The 21,242-nt window shown below is 47.0% G+C and overlaps 1 protein-coding gene across 1 annotated transcript; it reads right to left on the minus strand.

Annotated features, from left to right (window-relative positions):
• Window positions 1-4,954: 4,954 nt before the first annotated feature.
• On the minus strand, window positions 4,955-7,504 carry BECN2 (beclin 2). The gene has a single exon (XM_035281299.3). The coding sequence runs from the start codon at window positions 7,219-7,221 to the stop codon at window positions 5,926-5,928; it is 1,296 nt and encodes a 431-aa protein (XP_035137190.3). The 5' UTR covers window positions 7,222-7,504; the 3' UTR covers window positions 4,955-5,925.
• Window positions 7,505-21,242: the final 13,738 nt, after the last annotated feature.

The following is a 21,242-nucleotide window of genomic DNA, read 5'->3' on the forward strand; positions in this document are numbered from 1 at the left end:
CCGACCTCAGGTGATCCGCCTGCTTTGGCTTCCCAAAGTGCTGAGATTACAGGCATGAGACACCACACCCAGGCTTTTTTTTTTTTTTTTTTTGAGATGGAGTCCTGCTCTGTCGCCCAGGCTAGAGTACATTGGCCCAGATTCAAACAATTTTACTGCCTCAGCCTCCCAAGTAGCTGGGATTACAGGTGCCTGCCAGCACGCCTGGCGAAGTTTAGTATATTTAGTAGAGACAGGGTTTCACCATGTTGGCCAGGCTGGTCTCGAACTCTTGACCTCAAATGATCTGCCCGCCTTGGCTTCCCAAAGTGCTAGGATTATAGGTGTGAGCCACCGCACCCGGCCAGTGCAGTCCCTTTCTTGCATGCTGCTCACTGCTGCGCTATCCAAACCGACGCCCATCCCCAAACTGACTGAGGTGTTTTCAGACGATTCAAATCACTCATTTAGGTTTTTTAAATCTGTTAGGCTTCATGATGTGTATTGGACCACAACTGCGAGGGAATAAACTTTAAGACAGAGTTAAATGGTCTACAATTGCAGAAGTATCCAGGTAACTATATTCTACTTCAAGAAGGCTTCTTGGCCAGGCGCAGTAGCTCAGGCCTGTAATCCCAGCACTTTGGGAGGCCAAGGCAGGCGGATCACCTGAGGTCAGGAGTTTGAGATCAGTCAGACCAACATGGAGAAACCCCGTCTCTACTAAAAAGGAAAAATCAGCCAGGTGTGGTGGTGCACTCCTGTAATCCCATTTACTCAGGAGGCTGAGGCAGGAGAATCTGTTGAACCCTGGAGGTGGAGGTCACAGTGAGCCAAGATATTGCGCCATTGCATGCCAGCCTGGGCAACAAGAGCAAAACTATGTCTAGAAAGAAAGAAAGAGAGAGAGAGAGAGAGAGAGAGAGAGAAGTCATATCTTGGTGAGAGACAAAAACACATTTGCAATTGGTCATTTTGTTCATTTTCCTAAGAATAGTTTAGCTTTAAGTGTGTTATTGCAGCTGGGTATGGCAGCTCACACATGTAATTGTGGCGCTTTGGGAAGCCAAGGTAGGAGGATCACTTGAGCCCAGGAGTTGAGGCTAGCCTGGGCAACATGGCAAGACCCCATCTCTACAAAAATATGGTAAATTAGCCAGACATGGTGGTGTGCACCAGTAATCCCAGCTAATGGGAAGGCTGATGCAGGAGGCTCACTTTAGCCCAGGAGTTTGATGCTTCAGTGAGCTACAATAGTCCCACTGCACTCCAGCCTGGGTGACAGAGTGAGACTCTGTCTCTAAAGGAAAAACAAAACATGTGTTAATACTCTCCAGCCAAAGGCCACCAGCAATGCACCAGTAGTTGAACAAGCTGGGTTATTCACCCATCACAGTGAGGGAGAATACACAGAAGGGGCATCAGTAAACGGGTGATGGAAAGGTGGGACAGGGTTTGGGTGTGTATTAGGCAATTTTGGGAGGGGTTAGAGAAATGGTTTTGCTCTGGATTGGATGCTGTCAGGATGCTGGGGTAATTAGACATCTTCATCATTCTTATCTATAAGAGAAGAAGAATTAAGGGAGGCAAAGGCTTTAATTGAGAAGCAGCAGCAGGTCAGTCACAGTGACTCACACCTCTAATTCCAGCACTTTGGGGGATCGAGGCGTGTGGATAACCTGAGGTCAGTAGTTTGAGACCAGCATAGTTTGTGAGCAACATGGCCAAACTCTGTCTCTACTGAAAAATACAAAAATTGGCCAGGCATGATGGCAGATGCCTGTAGTCCCAGCTACTCAAGAGGCTGAGGCAGGAGAATTACTTGAACCCAGGAGGTGGAGATTGCAGTGAGCTGAAATCACACCACTGCACTCCAGCTTGGTTGATAAGAGCAAGACTCCCTCTCAAAAAACAAAAAAAGGCCGGGCGCAGTGGCTCACGCCTATAATCCCAGCACTTTGGGAGGCTGAGGCGGGTGGATCACGAGGTCAACAGATCAAGACCATCCCGGTCAACAAGGTGAAACCCCGTCTCTACTAAAAATACAAAAATTAGCTGGGCATGGTGACGTGTGCCTGTAATCCCAGCTACTCGGGAGGCTGAGGCAGGAGAATTGCCTGAACCCAGGAGGCGGAGGTTGTGGTGAGCTGAGATCGTGCCATTGCACTCCAGCCTGGGTAACAAGAGCGAAACTCCATCTCAAAAAAAAAAAAAAAAAAGGAGCAGCAGTCACTCATTCTAGCCAGGATGGGGCTGTTTGGTCGTTTTTGTGGGTTGGACAATGTTCCTGTCTCTGTGTTCAGACGTGATTATGGAGTGGTCTTATTTTTGTCTTGGTTGAATGTTAGGATTTGGATATGGTTTGTTTGACCCGGCCAAGTCTCATGTTGAAATGTGATCCTCAGAGTTGGAGATGGGGCCTGATGGAAGGTGCCTGGGTCATGAACATGGATCTTTCACGAATGGCTTTTTGCCATTCTGTAGGTAGTGAGTGAGTCCTTGGCTCTACTCATTCCCCCAAAAGCTGCTTGTTAGAAAGCGCCTGGCACCTGCTGTTGTCTACTTTCCTCTCTTGCCGTGTAAGCTCTGCACACACTGGGTTCCCTTCCCCTCCCACCATCAATGGAAGCGGCCTAAGGCCCTCCCCAGATCTAGATGTGGGCACCATGCTTCTAGTGCAGCCTGCAGAACTGGGAGCCAAATACACTCTTTTACCCAGTCTCAGATATTCCTTCATAGCAATGCAAATGGACCGAGATCCATCGTGCACGGTCAGAGTGGACTTGTCTGATGTTGATGCTCTGTGAAACTGACCGTGTTCAACAGGAGGACATCCAGGAATAACTGTGAGAACCAGGCTAGCTCCAGGATATGAGAGGATGTGCTTTCCTCTTTATCAAATAGGAATTCCAACATTTTAAAAATTGCAATGTGAATTTAAGAGATTGTAATCTCAGCCAGGCATGGTGGCTCATGCCTGTCATCCCAGCATTTGGGAGGCCCATGTAGTGTCCACCTGAGGTCAGGAGTACGAGACCAGCCTAATCAACAAGGTGAAACCCTGTCTCTACTAAAAACACAAAAAAATTGGCCAGGTGCAGTGGTGGCTCACGCCTGTAATCCCAGCACTTTGGGAGGCTGAGGCAGGTGGATCATAAGGCCAGGAGTTCGAGACCAGGCTGACCAACAAGGTGAAACCCCATCTATACTAAAAATACAAAAATTAGCCAGGCATGGAGGCAGACACCTGTAGTCCCAGCTACTTGGGAGGCTGAGGCAGGAGAATTGCTTGAACCCGGGAGGCAGAGGTTGCAGTGAGCCAAGATCACACCATTGCACTCCAGCTTGGGTGACAGAGCAAGACTCTATCTCAAAAAAAAAAAAAAAAAAAAAATAGTAATCTCATCTATTACTTTTTATTTATATTTGCGTTTAATGTAGAAATTACATATATTCTATGTATAGACGTGAGGTCTCATTCTGTCACCCAGACTGGAGTGCAGTGGCAGTCATGGCCCACTGCAGTCCGGAACTCCTAGGCTCAAGCAACCCTCCCACCTCAGCCTCCCTAGTAGCTGGGACTACAGATGCATGCTGCTTAGCTAAAACCTCACTGTATTGAGGGAGAGATTAAAGTCCAGACAGGGAGAATGAGGTGCCTGGAGATGAATGGGCTTCATATACTAACAGTCCTCGAGCTGACTTCCCATTAGCAGCCTTCTCTGCCATTTGTTGGTACCCCTCAATGCTTGAGCTGGCACTGAGCTAACTTACCCTACACACCCCCACCTTTGTCACACACACACACCCTTCCATCCTCCAGCACAACTTCCCATCCACCTAGGGCACAGCTTCCATTTATGTGTAATGGAGTTAGCTGAGCTGCTATACTCAGAATAAAACTATGCATGGTTAGAAGCCTGGAATTCATCCCTTAGACAGGGGGCTTTGTACAGACAGGGATCTTTGCATCTTTTGGACCTCATCAGAGATTGCCTCATGGAAAGAGGGTCTTCCGTGAGTGTTTATTGCATTTATGGCCACGGGTGTTGAAGGTGACGGGGTAGTGAGGGGCAGAGGGTGATCTTTAGAAAGACCTACGTTTGCCAGGCGTGGCGGCTCACGCCTATAATCCTAGCACTTTGGGAGGCCAGAGGTGGGTGGACCATTTGAGGTCAGGAGTTTGAGACCAGCCTGACCAACATGGTGAAACCCCATCTCTATTTAAAAATACAAAAATTAGCTGGGCATGGTAGTGCATGCCTATAATCCCAGCTACTTGGGAGGCTGAGGCAGGAGAATCACTTGAACCCAGGAGGCGGAGGTTGCAGTGAGCCCAGATCTCGCCACTGCACTCCAGCCTGGGTAACAGTCAGACTGTCCCAAAAAAAGAGAAAAAAACAGTAACCGGGTGTGGTGGTGGATGTCTGTAATCTCACCTACTCAGGAGGCTGAGGCAGGAGGATAGCTTGAACCCGGAAGGCTGAGGATGCAGTGAGCTGAGATCGTGACACTGAACTCCAGCCTGGGTGACAAGCACGAAACTAAGTCTCAAAAATATAAAAATAAAATACAATTTAAAATATTCTGTAAAGATGGGGTCGCCTTATGTTCCCCAGGCTGGCCTCAGAACTCCTGAGCTCAATCAATTCTTCCTTCTCCACCTCTCAAAGTGCTAGGATTTTGTCTTCAGCTTTCTGGAAGCGTTCACCTCAAGATCTGTAATTTATCAGCCAAGGTTACCAGTCAGCCACTGTCCATCTCACCCCTCAACTCACAGTTAATCTCAACAGCATGAGGCCGGGCACAGTGGCTCACGCCTGTAATCCTAGCACTTTGGGAGGCCGAGGTGGGTGGATCACCTGAGGTCAGGCGTTCAAGGCCAGCCTGGTCATCAGGGTGAAACCCCATCTTTTAAAAAAAAAAAATTAATCTCAACAGCATGGTACAACCGAGTAAAACTCACTTTAAATCATTAAAGAACATGTAGAAATTTATTGAAAGTTACTCAGGGATGAAGACAAAAGCGTAATTTGAGTATTCTCTCCCCTTCCCCCAAGTCCAATGTTCCAACACATACATCTGCGGCCCAAAATTGTTTTAACATTAAAAAATTGAAAACCTCCACTTGGCTCCTCGCCACACCCTCTTTCCTCCCCCCACTTAGTCCTTGCCCTCTGTCCTTTTATCCCTTTATGCAGGAGTAATCTTGGCCTCTTATAATTCAAATTTTTTCCTGTCATTTTGAATATTTGGATGGAGAAGGGGAGTGAAAGTTACAAGACATGTTGGGGATGATTTATCTGATAATACATTTACAGTACTTTAGAAAAAGAAGTGGGCAGGGCAGGGTGGCTCCCTGTAATCCCAGCACTTTGGGAGACTGAGGCGGGTGGATCATGAGGTCAAGAGATCAAGACTAGCCTGGCCAACATGGTGAAACCTCACCTCTACCAAAAATTAGCATGCCACACTAATTTTTGCAGGTGGGTGCCTGCAATCTCAGCTACTCAGGAGGCTGAGGCAGGAGAATTGTCTGAACCTGGGAGGTGGAGATTGCATTGAGCCAAGATTGTGCCACTGCACTCCAGCCTGGGGGACAGAGAAAGGAACCATCTCAAAAAAAAAAAAGAAAAACGAAAGTGGCTGGGTGGGGTGGCTCACGCCTATAATCCAACACTTTGGAGTCTGAGGCACCCAGATCACCTGAGGTCAGGAGTTCAGGAGCAGCCTGGCCAACATGGCAAAATCCCATCTCTACTAAAGATACAAAAATTAGCCAGGGGTGGTGGTGCACACCTGTAATCCCCACTACTTGAGAGGCTGAGGCAGGAGAATCACTTGAACCCAGGAGGTGGAGGTTGCAGTGAGCCAAGATCGTGCCACTCCACTCCAGCCTGGGCGACAGAGCAAGACTCTGTCTCAAAAAAAAGAAAAGAAACAAAGCTACTTTTGATGATACCTTGAGGCAACCCAGGTGAGACTCCACTTGAAGTTTATGAGCATGAACTTGAGGGCCTTTGTCCACAGCTCCTGCGTGTTCAGATGGGTTCTGATGGAATAGCATTTCCTGAGGCCACCAGTGTCTTCCATCAGGCCATTCTCCACCTGGATCCCATAGGGCAGACAGAGGCCGGACTCACCCTTCTCAGCCTCTTCCTTGAACTGCTGCATGAGGTCCAGGAAGGCCACCATGGCGCGGTCAAACTTATTATCGAAGAAAACATCCTGCCCCCCATGACAGAACAAAGGCAGCTCCATGCGGTCATCTGTCAAAGACTTGAGATAGGAATGGTTTCCACAGGGCATGAGTCGATACCTCTGAAACTCCAGACCAACTGTTTTGGCCAGGGCAAGGAGCAGCAAAGCCGCCTGTCCCCAGGCAGCATTAATCTCATTCCAGCTCACAGGGACAGTGGGGAGGCAGCCCAACCTGAAGTTATTGATGATGCCCAAGGGGCCCTCCACCCAGATCTCAAATGTGGCATTGAAGCAGTTGATTTCCTCCAGCCGGTCGAGCTGGACCCTGGCATACTGCAGCTGGTTCTCCAGGTGCCCCAGCTGGTCAAGCAGTTCCAGCTGCTGATACTCCAAGGCACTGCAGTCCCTGGAGCACTGCCTCTCCTGCTGGCCCAGCTCCGCAGTCTCTGCCTGGGCTGCCTCGAGGTCCGCGGCTGCTCTCGCACGGTTGCTATCCGCGTCCTCCAGCTCCTGGGCCAGCCTGGCCTCCTGCAGCTCCAGGTCCCGCAGCTCCGCCCGCAGAGCCTCCACCTCCTTCTCGCTGGTCTCCAGCTCCCCGCTCTCCAGGCAGCGTTGGTAGTTCTGTCTCTCAGCTTCCGTAAGAGCGAGCTGGAAGTCCAACTGCTCTAGAAGACTGTCGGTGCACTCTTCACACAGGGGATGGTCCACATCTTCTTGGCCAGAGATGATGTCAAAAATGTCACCAGCTGCCTTCTGGATGCTGCTGAGCATCCGCATGGGGCCAAGCTTCCCCAGCAGGGTGAAGATGCTGGCACTGTAGCTGGACACACAGCCATCCCCTGGAAGGGGTGGGCTGGAGGCACCGTCCTGCGGCTCTTCAGCGTCTGTCACCTCCCTGGTGGTGCAGGGCTCCTGGGTGTCTCTGGGCTCAGCCTGCCCGGAGGTGAGGGCCGAAGCTGCAGGGAAGACCCCGGACTCAGAGGAGCAGCTCAGCTTCAGGGCCTGGTTGCAGCGCTGGCACAGGAAGCGGATGGAAGACATGGCGGAGGGCCTGACTCCCACTTTGAGTCAGTTTCCTCTGGCTCTCCAGTTGCTTATCATTTTATACCTTTCAGGTCTTTCTAGAAGAGTGATCCTTTTAAAATGTAAATGTCATCTTGTCACTCTTCTCCAGAAAGCCCTACCATGAGACCCTCCGTCGGTACCTGCGGACCTCATTCCGCTCATTACAGAGCAGGGATTATGTCCAAAAGGAAAATCTGATCATCTCACTTTTCTCCTGTGACATGTCCAAGGGATGCCTCATGAGTAATCTTGCTAAAACTAAAAATCTCATCATGGCACCGCCCTCCTTAAAATGTTTAACACCCTTATCTTACCTTAAGATAAAGTCCAAACAGCTTTGGCCGGGAGGCGTGGACTCACGCCGGTAATCCCGGCATTTTGGGAGGACGAGGCGGAAGGATCGCTCCAGGCCATTAGTCTCAGAAAACCCTGGGCAGCAGAGGCAGACCCCTTCTCTACAAAAAGTGAAAAAATTAGCCAGGTGGGGTGGCCGCTTATAGTCCCAGCTACTTAAAAGGGTGAGGTGAGAGACTGCTTCAGAGCTGGAGGTTGCAGTGAGCTATAATCCACTACACTCCTGGCTGGGCAACAGAGTGAGACCCTGAACCCAGCCCCGACCCCCTCACCCCCACTCCCCTTTTTCTCTCTCTGTATTTCTCTCTGTCTCTCTCTCTGTCTCTCTCTGTCTCTCTGCCTCTCTCTCTCTCTCTCTCTCTCTCTCTCTCTCTCTCTCTCTCTCTCACACACACACACACACACACACACCCCAAAAATAAATTAAATAAAGAAAGAAAGAAAAGCTCAGGCTTGGCACAGTGGCTTACGCCTATAATCCCAGCACTTTGGGAGGCCAAGGTGGGTGGATCACTTGAGGTCAGCAGTTCAAGACCAGCCCAGCCAACATGATGAAACCCCGTCTCTACAAAAATTGGCCGGGCCTGGTGGCGGGTGCCTGTAATCCCAGCTACTTGGGAGGCTGAGGCAGAAGAATCGGTTGAACCCAGGAGGTGGAGGTTGCAGTGAGCTGAGATCGCACCACTTCACTCCAGTCTGGGTGACAGGGAGAAACTCTGTCTCAAAAAAAAAAAAAGAAGAAGAGAGAACTTCAATCATTTTAACCTAACACCAAGGCGGGGGCCCATCTTTCCCACTGCTTCTCTCCCCACTCCCCGCCCTCCTGAGCCGTGAGCTCCTCTGTGTTCCTGCATGGTAGTTGCATTTTGGTTCTTCCAGCATGTGACTTTGTTCCTCTGCCTGGAACACTCTTCCTTCACCTCTCCACCTAGCCAACTCAATCATCCTCTAAAGCTGATTAATTGCTACATTCCACAGCGAACAGATTACTGTTTTATGTTTTTTGAACAACTGATCTGTCTCCTAATCGATTGTGATTGCCTCTCATGTTTAGTCCACTTGGCAGGTTCTGGGAATAATGAATGACCTGGAAAGGGCGAGGGGGCTCTGCAGTCAATCTCTAGAGGATGCTTCTGTTATTGATTAAGAATGTTTCAGAAAGGCCATTATCTGCAAGAACCTTCCCTGGCCCCCAATTTAAAGCTCTCTGCTCTTGTGACATACTTAACTTTTTTTTTTTTTTTTTTTTTTGAGAAAGTCTCGCTCTGTCACCCAGACTGAAGTGCAATGGCACGATCTCGGCTCACTGCAACTTGTGCCTCCTGGGTTCAAGCAATTCTCCTGCCTTAGACTCCCAAGTAACTGGGATTACGGGTGCCCGCCACCATGCCCAGCTAACTTTTGTATTTTTAGTAGAGATGGGGTTTCACCATATTGGCCAAGCTGGCCTTGAACTCCTGACCTTGGGATCCACGTGCCTCGGCCTCCCAAAGTGCTGGGATTATAGGCATGAGACACCTCGCCCAGCCAGTACTTTTAGTAGAACTGGGGTTTCACCATGTTGCCCAGGATGGTCTCAAACTGTTGACCTCAAGTGATCCTCAGCCACAGTCTCCCAAAGTGCTGGGATTACAGATATGAGCCACTGCACCTGGCCACACTTAAAATTTTTTTTAGACAGTCTCCCTCTGTCACCCAGGCTGGAGTCCAGTGGCGCACTATTGCCTCATGACAACCTCCACCTCAGGGTTCAAGCGATTCTCCTGTCTCAGCCTCCCAAGTAGCTGGGACTACAGGTGCCTGCCACCATGCCTAGCTAATTTTCGTAGAGACAGGTTTTCACCCTGTTGGCCAGACTGATCTCCAACTCCTAGCCTCAAATGATCTGCCCATCTTAGCATCCCAGAGTGCTGGGATTACAGGCATGAGCCACCTTGCCCAACTTGTTTTTTCAATTTTTTTATATTCACAGGATCTCACCATGTTGCCCAGGTTGAGGTACAGTGGCACAATCACTGCTCACTGTAGTCTCGACCTCTCAGACTCAAGCGATCACCTGAGGTTGGGAGTTTAAGACCAACCTGACCAACATGGAGAAACACTATCTCTACTAAAAAAGAAATACAAAATAAACTGGGCATATGGTGGGCACCTGTAATCCCAGATACCCCAGAGGCTGAAGCAGGAGAATCACTTGAACCAGGGAGTCAGAGGTTACCATGAGCCAAGATCTTGCCATTGCACTCCAGCCTGGACAACAAGAGCAAGACTGTCTCAAAAAAAAAAAAAAATTGTATTTTTTTAGTAGAGGTGAGGTTTCGTCATGTTGACCAAGACTGGTCTCAAACTCCTGGCCTCAAGTGAACCACCCACCTTGGCCTTCCAATGTGCTGGGATTACAGGTGTGAGCCACCACGCTTGGCCTATCAATGCACATCAGTTCACCAGTTGACCCTTCCTGCAATCTCTCACTCAGTATTTGTTGTTGTTGTTTCTTTCTTTTTTTTTTTAGTTGTTTTCTCACCCAGTATTTTATCTGCACCTGCGCCTGACCCCAGTACACTTTTTTAACAAATAAGTTGGTAAAGAAAATGTGGTACATTGCAAGGAAATTGATCAGTGAGGGTGGGTAAAAAAAAAAAAATTAAAAAGTTAAAAAAAGAAAAAAAGAAGAAGAAAATGTGGTACATATACACCATGGAATACTATGCACTCATAAAAAGGAATGAGATCGTGTTCTTTGCAGGGGCATGGATGCATCTGGAAACCATCATTCTCAGTAAACTAATGCAAGAATAGAAAACCAAACACCGTATGTTCTCATTCATAAGTGGGAGGTGAAAAACGAGAACACATGGACACAGGGAGGGGAACAGTGCACAGCAGGACCTGTTGTGGGGTTGGGAGTGAGGGGAGGGAATTAGAGGATGGGTCAATAGGTCGGCAAACCACCACGGCACACGTACCCTATGTAACAAACCTGCATGTTCTGCACATGTATCCCAGAACTTAAAGTAAAATAAAAATGAAAATTTTTTAAAAGCCCAGGCATGGTGGCTCACTCCTATAACCCCAGCACTTTGGGAGGCTGAGTCAGGTAAATCAGCTGAGGTCGGGAGTTCAAGACCAGCCTGACCAACATGAAGAAACCCCATCTCTACTAAAAATACAAAATTAGCCGAGCGTGGTGGTGTATGCCTGTAATCCCAGCTACTTTGGAGGCTGAGACAGAATCACTTGAACTCAGGAGTCAGAGGTTGCGGTGAGCCAAGATCATGCCATTGCACTCCAGCCTGGGCAACAAGAACAAAAATCCATCTCAAAAAAGGAGAAAAAAAAACTTAGTGATTGATGCCATACTCAATCTACAAAGTCACAGTGAGTTTAGCCAACAGAGACTTGGGTGCACCAGAACAGTAGGAAGCCATGTGGTCCTGGGGCTTGTTCGATTACTGAAAAGGTGGAACGTGTGGACATCACCAGGTGTCAGAGCACAAGACCAAGTGGGGTGCTGCAAAGGAAAGTGAGGCAAGGATCTGGAATAAGGAACTCAGGAACGGATCCGGGAATGGTGGGGAAGCGGAGGGAAGTGAATCCAGGCACTTAGACTGTTGCTAAAGCAAAGATATGGGCTGGCAACAGAGTTGGCTTATGGTTATTACCATTCATTTATTAAATGCTGCTGTAAGCACTTGGAAAGGGGTGGCGACTAACATCTGTTAAACTCCTACCGTAGGCCGGGCATGCTGGCTCATGCCTGTCATCCCAGCACTGTGTGAGGCCAAGGCGGGCAGATCACGAGGTCAAGAGATCGAGACCATCCTGGCTAACACGGTGAAAACCCCTCTCTACTAAAAATACGAAAAATTAGCCAGGCGTGGTGGCACGTGCCTGTAGTCCCAGCTACTTGGGAGGCTGAAGCAGGAGAATAGCTTGAACCTGGGAGGCAGAGGTTGCAGTGAGCCGAGATCGTGCCACTGTATTCCAACCTGGGAGACAGAGTGAGACTCCATCTCAAATATATAAATAAATAAATAAAATAAGACCATGTGCGTGGCTCACGCCTGTAATCCAAGCACTTTAGAGGCCAAGGCGGGTGGATCACCTGAGGTTGGGAGTTCAAGACCAGTCTGACCAACATTGTGAAACCCCATCTTATGAAAAAAATAAAAATAAAAATAAAATAAAATAAGCACCTAACATGCTCTTGGTCTTAATGTGACAATTGTATTATCACTAAGCACATATTCACCCTTCCTTCCCTCTACATGAGACTTATTTTGGACAATGGACTGAGAGACAAATGCTGGGGTCATAAGCTACTAAAACTGGGGTTATTATTACAGCAAAGGCTGACTAGTAGATACCCTTACCTTACATATATTTATTTTCTCGTTTTCATTTCAAAGCAGGCAAAAGGATGAGAATCCTGAATATCAGGAGCTCTCAGGTTCTAGGATTAGAACCCACATCTTTTTGACATTGAAAGTTTTGTGCCTTCTATGAAAATATGACAACTCCAGGATTTGATGAGTAAAGCAAAAGTTAACAGAATAAACAGTGACCTTAGAGAAATGCTAACTGAATATTACTGCAGCAGCCCTAGGTGTGAGATTCTCAGCTGGGTGCAGTGGCCTGTAATCCCAACACTTCGGGAGGCCAAGATGGATGGATCATCTGAGGTCAGGAGTTCCAGACCAGCCTGGCCAACACAGTGAAACCCCATCTCTACTAAAAATACAAAAAATCAGCTGGACATTGTGGTGCATGCCTGTAGTCCCAGCTACTCGGGAGGCTGAGGCAGGACAATTGCTTGAACCCAGGAGTCGGAGGTAGCATGTAACTGTGTTCGCGCCACTGCACTCCAGCCTGGGTGACAGAGCGAGACTCCATCTCAAAAAAAAAAAAAAAGAGAGAGAGATTCTCAGACTGTCCTGCTGAACAGATCTCATAATAGGAGTGCCACACAAATAAATCAGCCTCAGATGCCCCCAGGATGCAAATGGTCAGCTGCTGATAGCTCCTTCCTTCCCTGCTACACGTACATAGTGTAGTTAGTGACAGACCAGCATCCCAGGTGAAGATGATCAGGCTGCTTCCAATAGCTTCAGTGAGAGTCAAAACAACGCTGACCTTGTCTCACACTCCTGCACTCCTCTGCCAGAAAGCCCTGGCTTCGTCCTTTCATGAGTCAACTTTGCAGGTGTTTGTGTGGGACCCTTGGGGATGGAAAATGACGCTCTGGCCTGGAGAGGCGTTGCAGGGCTTACCAATCCCTTTACACCAGAACGCAGGAAAGGGAAAAACAGCCAACAGGGGATGGAAAGCCAGATTGGGAATTGCTTTGGGAAGGACGGCAGACCTTCATGGAGTCAGCCAGAAAAGATAGTTTAAATATATTTTTTCAAATATCCTGAGTAACTGTTCGGTTGTTCATATTTACCACATCAGGGTCAGTCTGGCTCCTTGGGCAGTGGAACGTGGTCCTGGAGCCTCCTGAGAAATTTCTCGGGTAGGTTAGGGCGTGAGGGAAGGGACAACCTCTACCAGTGCTCTGCTGCTCTGGTGCCTTGGGAATTCACCCAGCCCGGCCCAGTCACACAGGTTGGTAAGCTCAGAATGTTTGTTCTTAGCTGTGTGACATTTGGGGATTTCTTCTCCTCTCTAGAACATATGGAGCTCTCTCCTTGAGTCTGCGCCTTCGTTTTCCTGGAGAGCTCTTTAAGCACAATTGACTCTTTCTCACCTTTCAGGCCCCAGCTTAAACTTCACCTGCTTGCGGTGGCTTGAACTGACCATTCTGCGTAAGTGGGTCTGCTAAGGTACTCTCTGTTAGAGCAGCTCTACCGAACTTGTCATCATCAGCTGTTTATCATTTGTCTTTCCATTAGGATGTGAGCTCCATCAAGCCGGGGACTGTATTTGTCTTATTCATTGCTGAGGCCTTGATGCCTGGCACCTTATGAACTTGACAATTGTGACTTGAATGAATAAATGTGAATGAATGAATGACTGCATCCTTGTATCAACTCTGAAAGGCAAGTATACTTTTTTTTTTGACACAGTTTTGCTCTTGTTGCCCAGGCTGCAGTGAAATGGCACCCTCTCAGCTCACCACAACCTCTGCTTCCCTGGTTCAAGCAGTTCTCCTGCCTCAGCCTCCCGAGTAGCTGAGATTACAGGCATGTGCCACCGCGACTGGCTAATTTTGTATTTTTGGTAGAGACAGGGTTTCTCCATGTTGACCAGGTTGGTCTCCAACTCCCGACCTCAGGTGATCCGCCCTCCTCGGCCTCCCGAAGTGCTGGGATTACAGGTGAGAGCCACTACGCCCAGCAGCAAGTATACGTTTGCTATTAGCTGCTTGAAATCCATCCAGGTTTTCTTTTAAAATGTTGCTTTAATTGTATCACATGAGTCGTAAAGGAAGATTTACTTTTAAAGAAATGGAAGACAGTAACAGCCCCTGAGAGGAAACCATTTGCAAACGTTCTTGTTCTCTTTTCTCTAGCCTTTTCCTTTCTCTGCTATTACATATCATGTGCATACGGAGATATCCTTTACTGTAAATGAGTTTTCATTTTCTTTAGCAATGACTGGACTCTTCCCAGTCATTCCTGCAATAAGCACTTCTCATAGTGCTTACTACAGATGAACCGCGATTTTTTTCGGCAGTCTCCTCTGGGTGGAAAAGCAGCATAAGGTAGCCAAGCATTTATGGTTTATCTCTTTTTGATGTTTTACAATTAGCTGTCATCCTAAAGCAGAATTTACTGAGATTGGCTGGTTCACTGTTTTTTTATTTTATTTCTTCTTTTTCCTTCTTTATGCAGACTTTATGGCTAGGCTGATTCACTGAATAAAGGGTAATGTGAGCTGGTGTTTCATGGTGAGTAGGTCTATGCAAATCTACCCCTAAAGGCCAAGGAAGCTGAGAAGCCAAAGAAAGAGGCTGACAAATCCAGTTTCTCAGAAAGAAATTTTTTTTTTAATTTTTATTATGTTTTTAAGATGGTGTTTTGCTCTTGTTGCCCAGGCTGGAGTGCAATAGTGCCATCTCAGCTCACTGCAAACTCCACCTTCCAGATTCAAGCAATTCTCCTGCCTCAGCCTCCCAAGTAGCTGGGATTACAGCCATGCGCCACCACACCGGCTAATTTGTGTATCTTTAGTAGAGACAGGGTTTCTCCACGTTGATCAGGCTGGATGGTCTTGAACTCCTGACCTCAGGTGATCCACCGGCCCTGGTCTCCCAAAGTGCTGGGATTACAGGCGTGAGCCACCGCACCCAGCCAAAAGAAACATTTAACAGGCACTTACCAACAAAAATGGTGACTCAGGTGGTTGCAAGATAAGACTGTGGGACTCCCATGCTTACCTCCAGACCCAGGGCTCATATACATAGGGAATTTGCCTAAGGGCAAGATTTACCATAAGTATGTGAAGGCGGAAGTAGAGGTCCTGGAGGCATTCCCGGAACTGGAGTCAATCAGAAGTCCACACGGCGGATTAGCATCCGAGGTGGAGTGGCTTTAGCTTCCACGGCTGGTCCGGACTACTGAGACCCAAGTTCATTTTACTCTATTATGATTTTGTAATTTTCTTTCATCAGAAACTCACTCTAAAGATTGATAACTCCACAGTTTAGCCAAGTGTTTGGTCCTTAATATAGAGGACATTCATATTAAATAAAAGCCTCCTTCAGTGCTCTGTACCGCCTGGAGCTCAAACACGCACTAGCCAGCAGTTCCAGGCTGCGGATCTTCAGTCTCTCCAACCAGTGCGGAGCAGGCTGAATCTGAAATGGTGGGAAATCCAGAGATGGTAACAAACCATTTTTGTTGTTTGTTTGTTTTAGAGACAGGGTCTTGCCCTGTCGCCCAGGCTGGAATACAACAGTGTGATCATGGCTCGCTATAACCTCAAACTCCTGCCTCAAGCCATCCTCCCGCCTCGGCCTCCCAAAGATGTTGGGATTACAGGCTTGAACCACCACACCCAGCCAAAAATTTTTTTGACGTCTTCCTAATCCTGACTCTGTGACCACTCTGGTTTATTTCTGAGAGAGATCACTGAGCAGAAGGCAAACTCACTGCCTCTGTTGCAAGGTAATGATACTGGACTTGATGAATCCAACACAAGCGTTTAGACAAAATGTCGCAAAATGTGCTTTCAGTCTTTTTCTTCCTTTGACTTAAGGATATTTTGAAAAGCTCATTCAGTCCGGGCGCGCTGGCTCGGGCCTATAATCCCAGCACTTTGGGAGGCCGAGGCAGGTGGATCATGAGGTCAAGAGATCGAGACCATCCTGGTCAACATGGTGAAACCCCGTCTCTACTAAAAATACAAAAATTAGCTGGGCATGGTGGCGCGTGCCTGTAATCCCAGCTACTCGGGAGCCTGAGGCAGGAGAATTGCTTGAACCCAGGAGGCGGAGGTTGCAGTGAGCTGAGGTCACACCATTGCACTCCAGCTTGGGTAACAAGAGTGAAACTTCGTCTCAAAAAAAAAAAAAAAAGAAAACCTTATTCGACAAGTAGTTCTTTTTTCACTCTGATGTCCTGAGCAGCACCAATCTTAGATCCTGTCCTATATAAATTTTCTAGCAGGATTTCAGTGAGGAAATACATAATTGTCAGAAATACAAGATTTTTCCTTGAGAGTCGTGTTCAAGTACAGGATTAAAATTTTCAGTCACTTGTCCTCTGTGGATTCTTAACCATAGCACCTAACAAATAACAGGTTTCCTGTTAAATAATAATTGAATGAATGAAATGCTAAACCTGAAGCATTCATATTTTTCTGACTATATCATGATGTCATATATCAACTAGTGGTTGATTTTTTTTTTTTTTTTGAGACAAGATCTCCCTCTGCCACTCAGGCTGGAGTGCAGTGGCAGGACCACAGCTCACTGCATCCTCGAAACCCTGGCCTCAAGCACCTCTCTCATCTCAGCTCCCAAGTAGCTGGGACTACAGGTGCACGCCACCACACCTGACTAATTTTTAAAAATATCTTTGTAGAGACAGGATCTCTCTATGTTGTCAAGGCTGTTTGTTTGTTTGTTTGTTTGTTTGTTTGTTTGTTTGTTTTGAGACAGGCTTGCTTTGTCAACCCCACTGCAGTCTTATCCTGGGCTCAAGTAATCCTCCTGCCTCAGCTTCCCAAGTAGCTGGGACCACAGACAGATGCCATGTCCAGTTGCCTAGTGGCTTTTTAAACTTTATTTATTTATTTATTTTTGAGACAAAGTCTCACTCTATTGCCTAAGCTGGCCAACATGGTGAAACCCCATCTCTACTAAAAATACAAAAAATTAGCTGGGCATGGTGGAGCGTGCCTGTAATCCCAGCTACTCAGGAGGCCGAGGCAGAATTGCCTGAACCCAGGAGGCAGAGGTTGCGGTGAGCCGAGATCACGCCATTGCACTCCAGCCTGGGTAACAAGAGCGGAACTCCGTCTCAAAAAAAAAAGCAAAAAATTAGCCAGGTGTGGTGGTACATGTCTGTAACCCAACTACTCGAGAGGCTGAGGCAGGAGAATCGCTTGAACCTGGGAGGTGGAGGTTGCCGTGGGTGGAGATCATGCCACTACACTCCAGCCTGGGAGAGGGCGAAACTCCATCAAAAAACAAAACAAGACAAAAATGTGCCCTGCCTTTGCTAGGTTCTAGTTTAATTACTGTAGTTTGAGACACTGAATCTGCATTTTCTTTTTTTTTTTTTTTTTTTGAGACGGAGTTTCGCTCTTGTTACCCAGGCTGGAGTGCAATGGCGTGATCTCGGCTCACCGCAACCTCTGCCTCCTGGGTTCAGGCAATTCTCCTGCCTCAGCCTCCTGAGTAGCTGGGACTACAGGCACGCGCCACCATGCCCAGCTAATTTTTTGTAATTTTAGTAGGGACGGGGTTTCACCATGTTGACCAGAATGGTCTTGGTCTTTTGACCTCGTGATTCACCCGTCTCAGCCTCCGAAAGTGCTGAGATTACAGGCTTGAGCCACCGCGCCCGGCCGAATCTGCATTTTCTTAAGCTCCCTACGTGACCCAGAGTATTTTCAGAGTTGAGAACCAGAGAATCGAAGATGTACTTGTTCTGGGTCTTGAAATATCTATAGATTCACATAGGAAAAAAAGAGGGGTAAAATATTCTGAGTGGACATGAGAGTAAGAACAGCAGTCAGATAGGTAGGCAGACAGAGATGGGGGGCTACTCATGCGCAGGCATGGAACCTTGTAATTTCAGAATGGGAAGTTACCATAAAAAGTATTGGGCCAGGTGCTTATGCCTGTGATCCTAGCACTTTGCGAAGCTGAGATGGAAGGATTGCTTGAAGCCAGGAGTTTGAGGCTAGCCTGGGAAACATAGCAAGACACTCTTTCTACAAAAGTAAAAATAGCCAGGCCTGGTGGTACAGCCCTATAGTTCCAGCTACTGAGGAGGCTGAGGTGGGAGAACTGCTGGAGCCCAGGAGTTAGAGGTTGTAGTGAGCCAAGACCATGCCACTGCCTTCCAGCCTGGGCAGTAGAACAAGATCCTATCTCAGAAACAAAACAAAACGAAACTCGGCCAGGCACGGTGGCTCACACCTAGAATCCCAGCACTGTGGGAGGCTGAGGCAGGTCGATTACCTGAGGTCAGAAGTTCAAGAGCAGCCTGGCCAACATGGAGAAACCCTATCTCTAATAAAAATGCAAAAATTAGCTGGGCACTGTGGCATACACCTGTAGTCTCAGCTACTTGGGAGGCTGAGGCAGGACAATCACTTAAACCCGGGAGGCAGAGGTTGCAGTGAACTGAGATCATGCGGTTGCACCCAGCTTGGACAAGAGTGAGACTCCATCTCAAAACGAAACAGAACTCTGTGTTTACATGTCTCCTACTGTGTTTATCATTACTTCTGTTAAAAGAGTTGTTCATATACATATATATATAAATATAGTATTTATCATTTATATAATGTTATAGATGTGTGACATCTGTGTATACAAAGTTGGTACTTTATAGTTTCTTGAGAGCTTTCATCTGGCTTATTTTGAGTTTCATAATAATTCTGTGAGGCCATGAAAATCATTGACCCAATTTTATAGTTGAGGAAACGGACGTCATTGAAGGTCCGTGACTTTGGCGCTGCTTGAGATGTGCCAGGAGACAGAAGAATTGGGAGAGAAAAAGGAAGATCACTTGAGGGACTTCCATTTCAGGTGAGAGCAGGGATTTTTATTCCTATTGATAACCTCCCTGAGAATGGGTAAAAATGATGGAAGAAATAAGAAAAATTTCTTAAAGTATAGAGAGACTAGAATATTGTGAGGAATGACAAGGCCAGCGCCTAGGAGAAGGCAGGAGCACAGAAGGGTGAGCAGAAAAGTCACAGCTTACTTTTGCTCTGTGACCATTTGCTTATCAGGATGAATCAGCTGCTGAACTGAGACAGGGAGAGAGCCTAGTGGAGATGAAAGCCCAAGGTACTCTACATAGAGAAAAGACCACAAATGTTTCCCTCACAATCAGGGAATTCCCCACTTCCCATCTTTGTGGAGTTGTAGGAAGAGTTGTCTTGTTGCTGAGAGACGGAGTGAAGGAAAAAAGGGCATCTCTGATTTTATAAACCTAGTGATCACCCTTGCTAGGAATTGAATTTAACATGATTTTATACCAGCAATGTCCCAGGAATTTGGTAAATGCAAATGCGAAATCTCAGTAGAGGAAAGAACTTACACTTCTAAGAACGCTAAAAATTGTTCAAGGGCAATGAAAAGCCTAGAGTCAAAGAGAGTTAATCACATTTTGAATGAGAACCGGCAAAATAAGAGACAACATAAACCAACCTCCAGCGACTCTGAATATTGGAATTAACAGACACAGATTATTATAAAGAATGATTTTTATATTAAAAAAAATTTTTTTTAAGGTGGGGTTTCTCCATGATGGCCAGGCTGGTGTTGAACTCCTGACCTCAGTTGATCCACCCACTTTGACCTCCCAAAGTGCTAGGATTACAGGCGTGAGCCACCGCACCCGGCCTAAAAAAAATTTTTTTTTATAGAGACAGAGTTTCACCATGTTGGCCAGGATGGTCTTGATCTTCTGACCTCGTGATCTGCCCGCCTCTGCCTCCCAAAGTGCTGGGATTACAGGCATAAGCCACTGCACCTGCCCAATCATTATGTTTTAAAACATAAAACAATTGTCTGGGTGCGGTGGCTCACACCTCTAATCCCAGCACTTTGGGTGGATCACGAGGTCAAGAGATCGAGACCATCCTGCTCAACATGGTGAAACCCCGTCTCTACTAAAAATACAAAAAATAAGCTGGGCATGGTGGTGCGTGCCTGTAGTTCCAGCTACTCAGGAGGCTGAGGCAGGAGAATTGCCTGAAATCAGGAGGCAAAGGTTGCGGTGAGCCGAGATTGCATCATTGCACTCCAGCCTGGGTGACAACAGCAAAACTCATTCTCAAAAAAAAAAAATAATAAGACAATCAAAAATATCATAAAAGATAATTATAAATTAGATCATAGCAGATTTGAAAAAAACAAAAAGGAACTTTTTTTTTTTATAGAGACAGAGTCTCTTTCTGTTGGCCAGGCTGGTTTCAAATGCCTGGTCTCAAGCAATCCTCCCACCTTGGCCTCCCAAAATGCTGGGATTACAGGCATGAGTCACCACACCTGGCTAAAAGGGAACTTCTATGAAGGAAAAGTTTAATAACTGAAATTTAAAATTCAGTGTAATAGATGAGCTTGGAAACCAATTGAAGACAGTTGAAGAGAAAGTTACAGATTTAGAAGATAGGTCAGAAGGACTTGTCTATAATACTACACAGATAATATTTCCAGATAACATGGAAAATATGGTAGCTAAGTTAAAAAACGTGAATGATAAAATAAGATGGTCTAACATATATTTAATCAAAGTTCCAGTTGAAGGCCAGGCGCAGTGGCTCACGCCTGTAATCCCAGCACTTTGGGAGGCTGAGGAGGGCGGATCACAAGGTCAGGAGTTTGAGCCCAGCCTGGCCAACATGGTGAAAACTCATCTCTACTACAAATACAAAAAGTAGCAGGGCATGATGGTGGGCACCAGTAATCCCAGCTTCTTATGAGGTTGAGGCAGGAGAATCGCTTGAAACCAGAAGGCGGATGTTGTAGTGAGCCAAGATCACACCACTGTACTCCAGCCTGGGCAAAAGAGTGAAACTCCATCAGAAAAAACACTTCCAATTAAAAAGAAGAGATAATTGACAGAGTCAATGTATGAAGAAGTAATGACAATAAACGTTCTTTAACGAATGAAATACTTTAATCCATAGATGAATAAATCCCTATTAGGTTTCAGCTTGGTGACAGAGTAGCCTTGGTTTTGTCTTGATCTACCTCTGCCACAGGATGACCTTGCCTGATTGTCAGTGTTCTACTAAATTATTGTGTTTGGTGGGAGAACACCACAGCCTGGCTGCATGCGCCAGGCCAACTCTTGGTATCCAGGGCTGCTTTCCTCATTTTCAGCCTGAAGGCTGTCAGGGAGAGTCCTTTGCCCTTCAGCCAACTGACAGAGTTGTCAAGGAAGGCAACTTCAGTGTTTTGTGCACATTCCAAGAAACCATGTGATTTCAGCTGCAGCGTGGACATGACATGC

The sequence above is a fragment of the Callithrix jacchus genome, chromosome 19 (assembly GCF_049354715.1).
Source record: "Callithrix jacchus isolate 240 chromosome 19, calJac240_pri, whole genome shotgun sequence".
Lineage (NCBI taxonomy): Eukaryota > Metazoa > Chordata > Mammalia > Primates > Cebidae > Callithrix > Callithrix jacchus.

Coding starts and splice junctions, on each gene's coding strand:
- BECN2 (XM_035281299.3), bottom strand. CDS start 7,221: ATGTCTTCCATCCGCTTCCTGTGCCAGCGCTGCAACCAGGCCCTGAAG.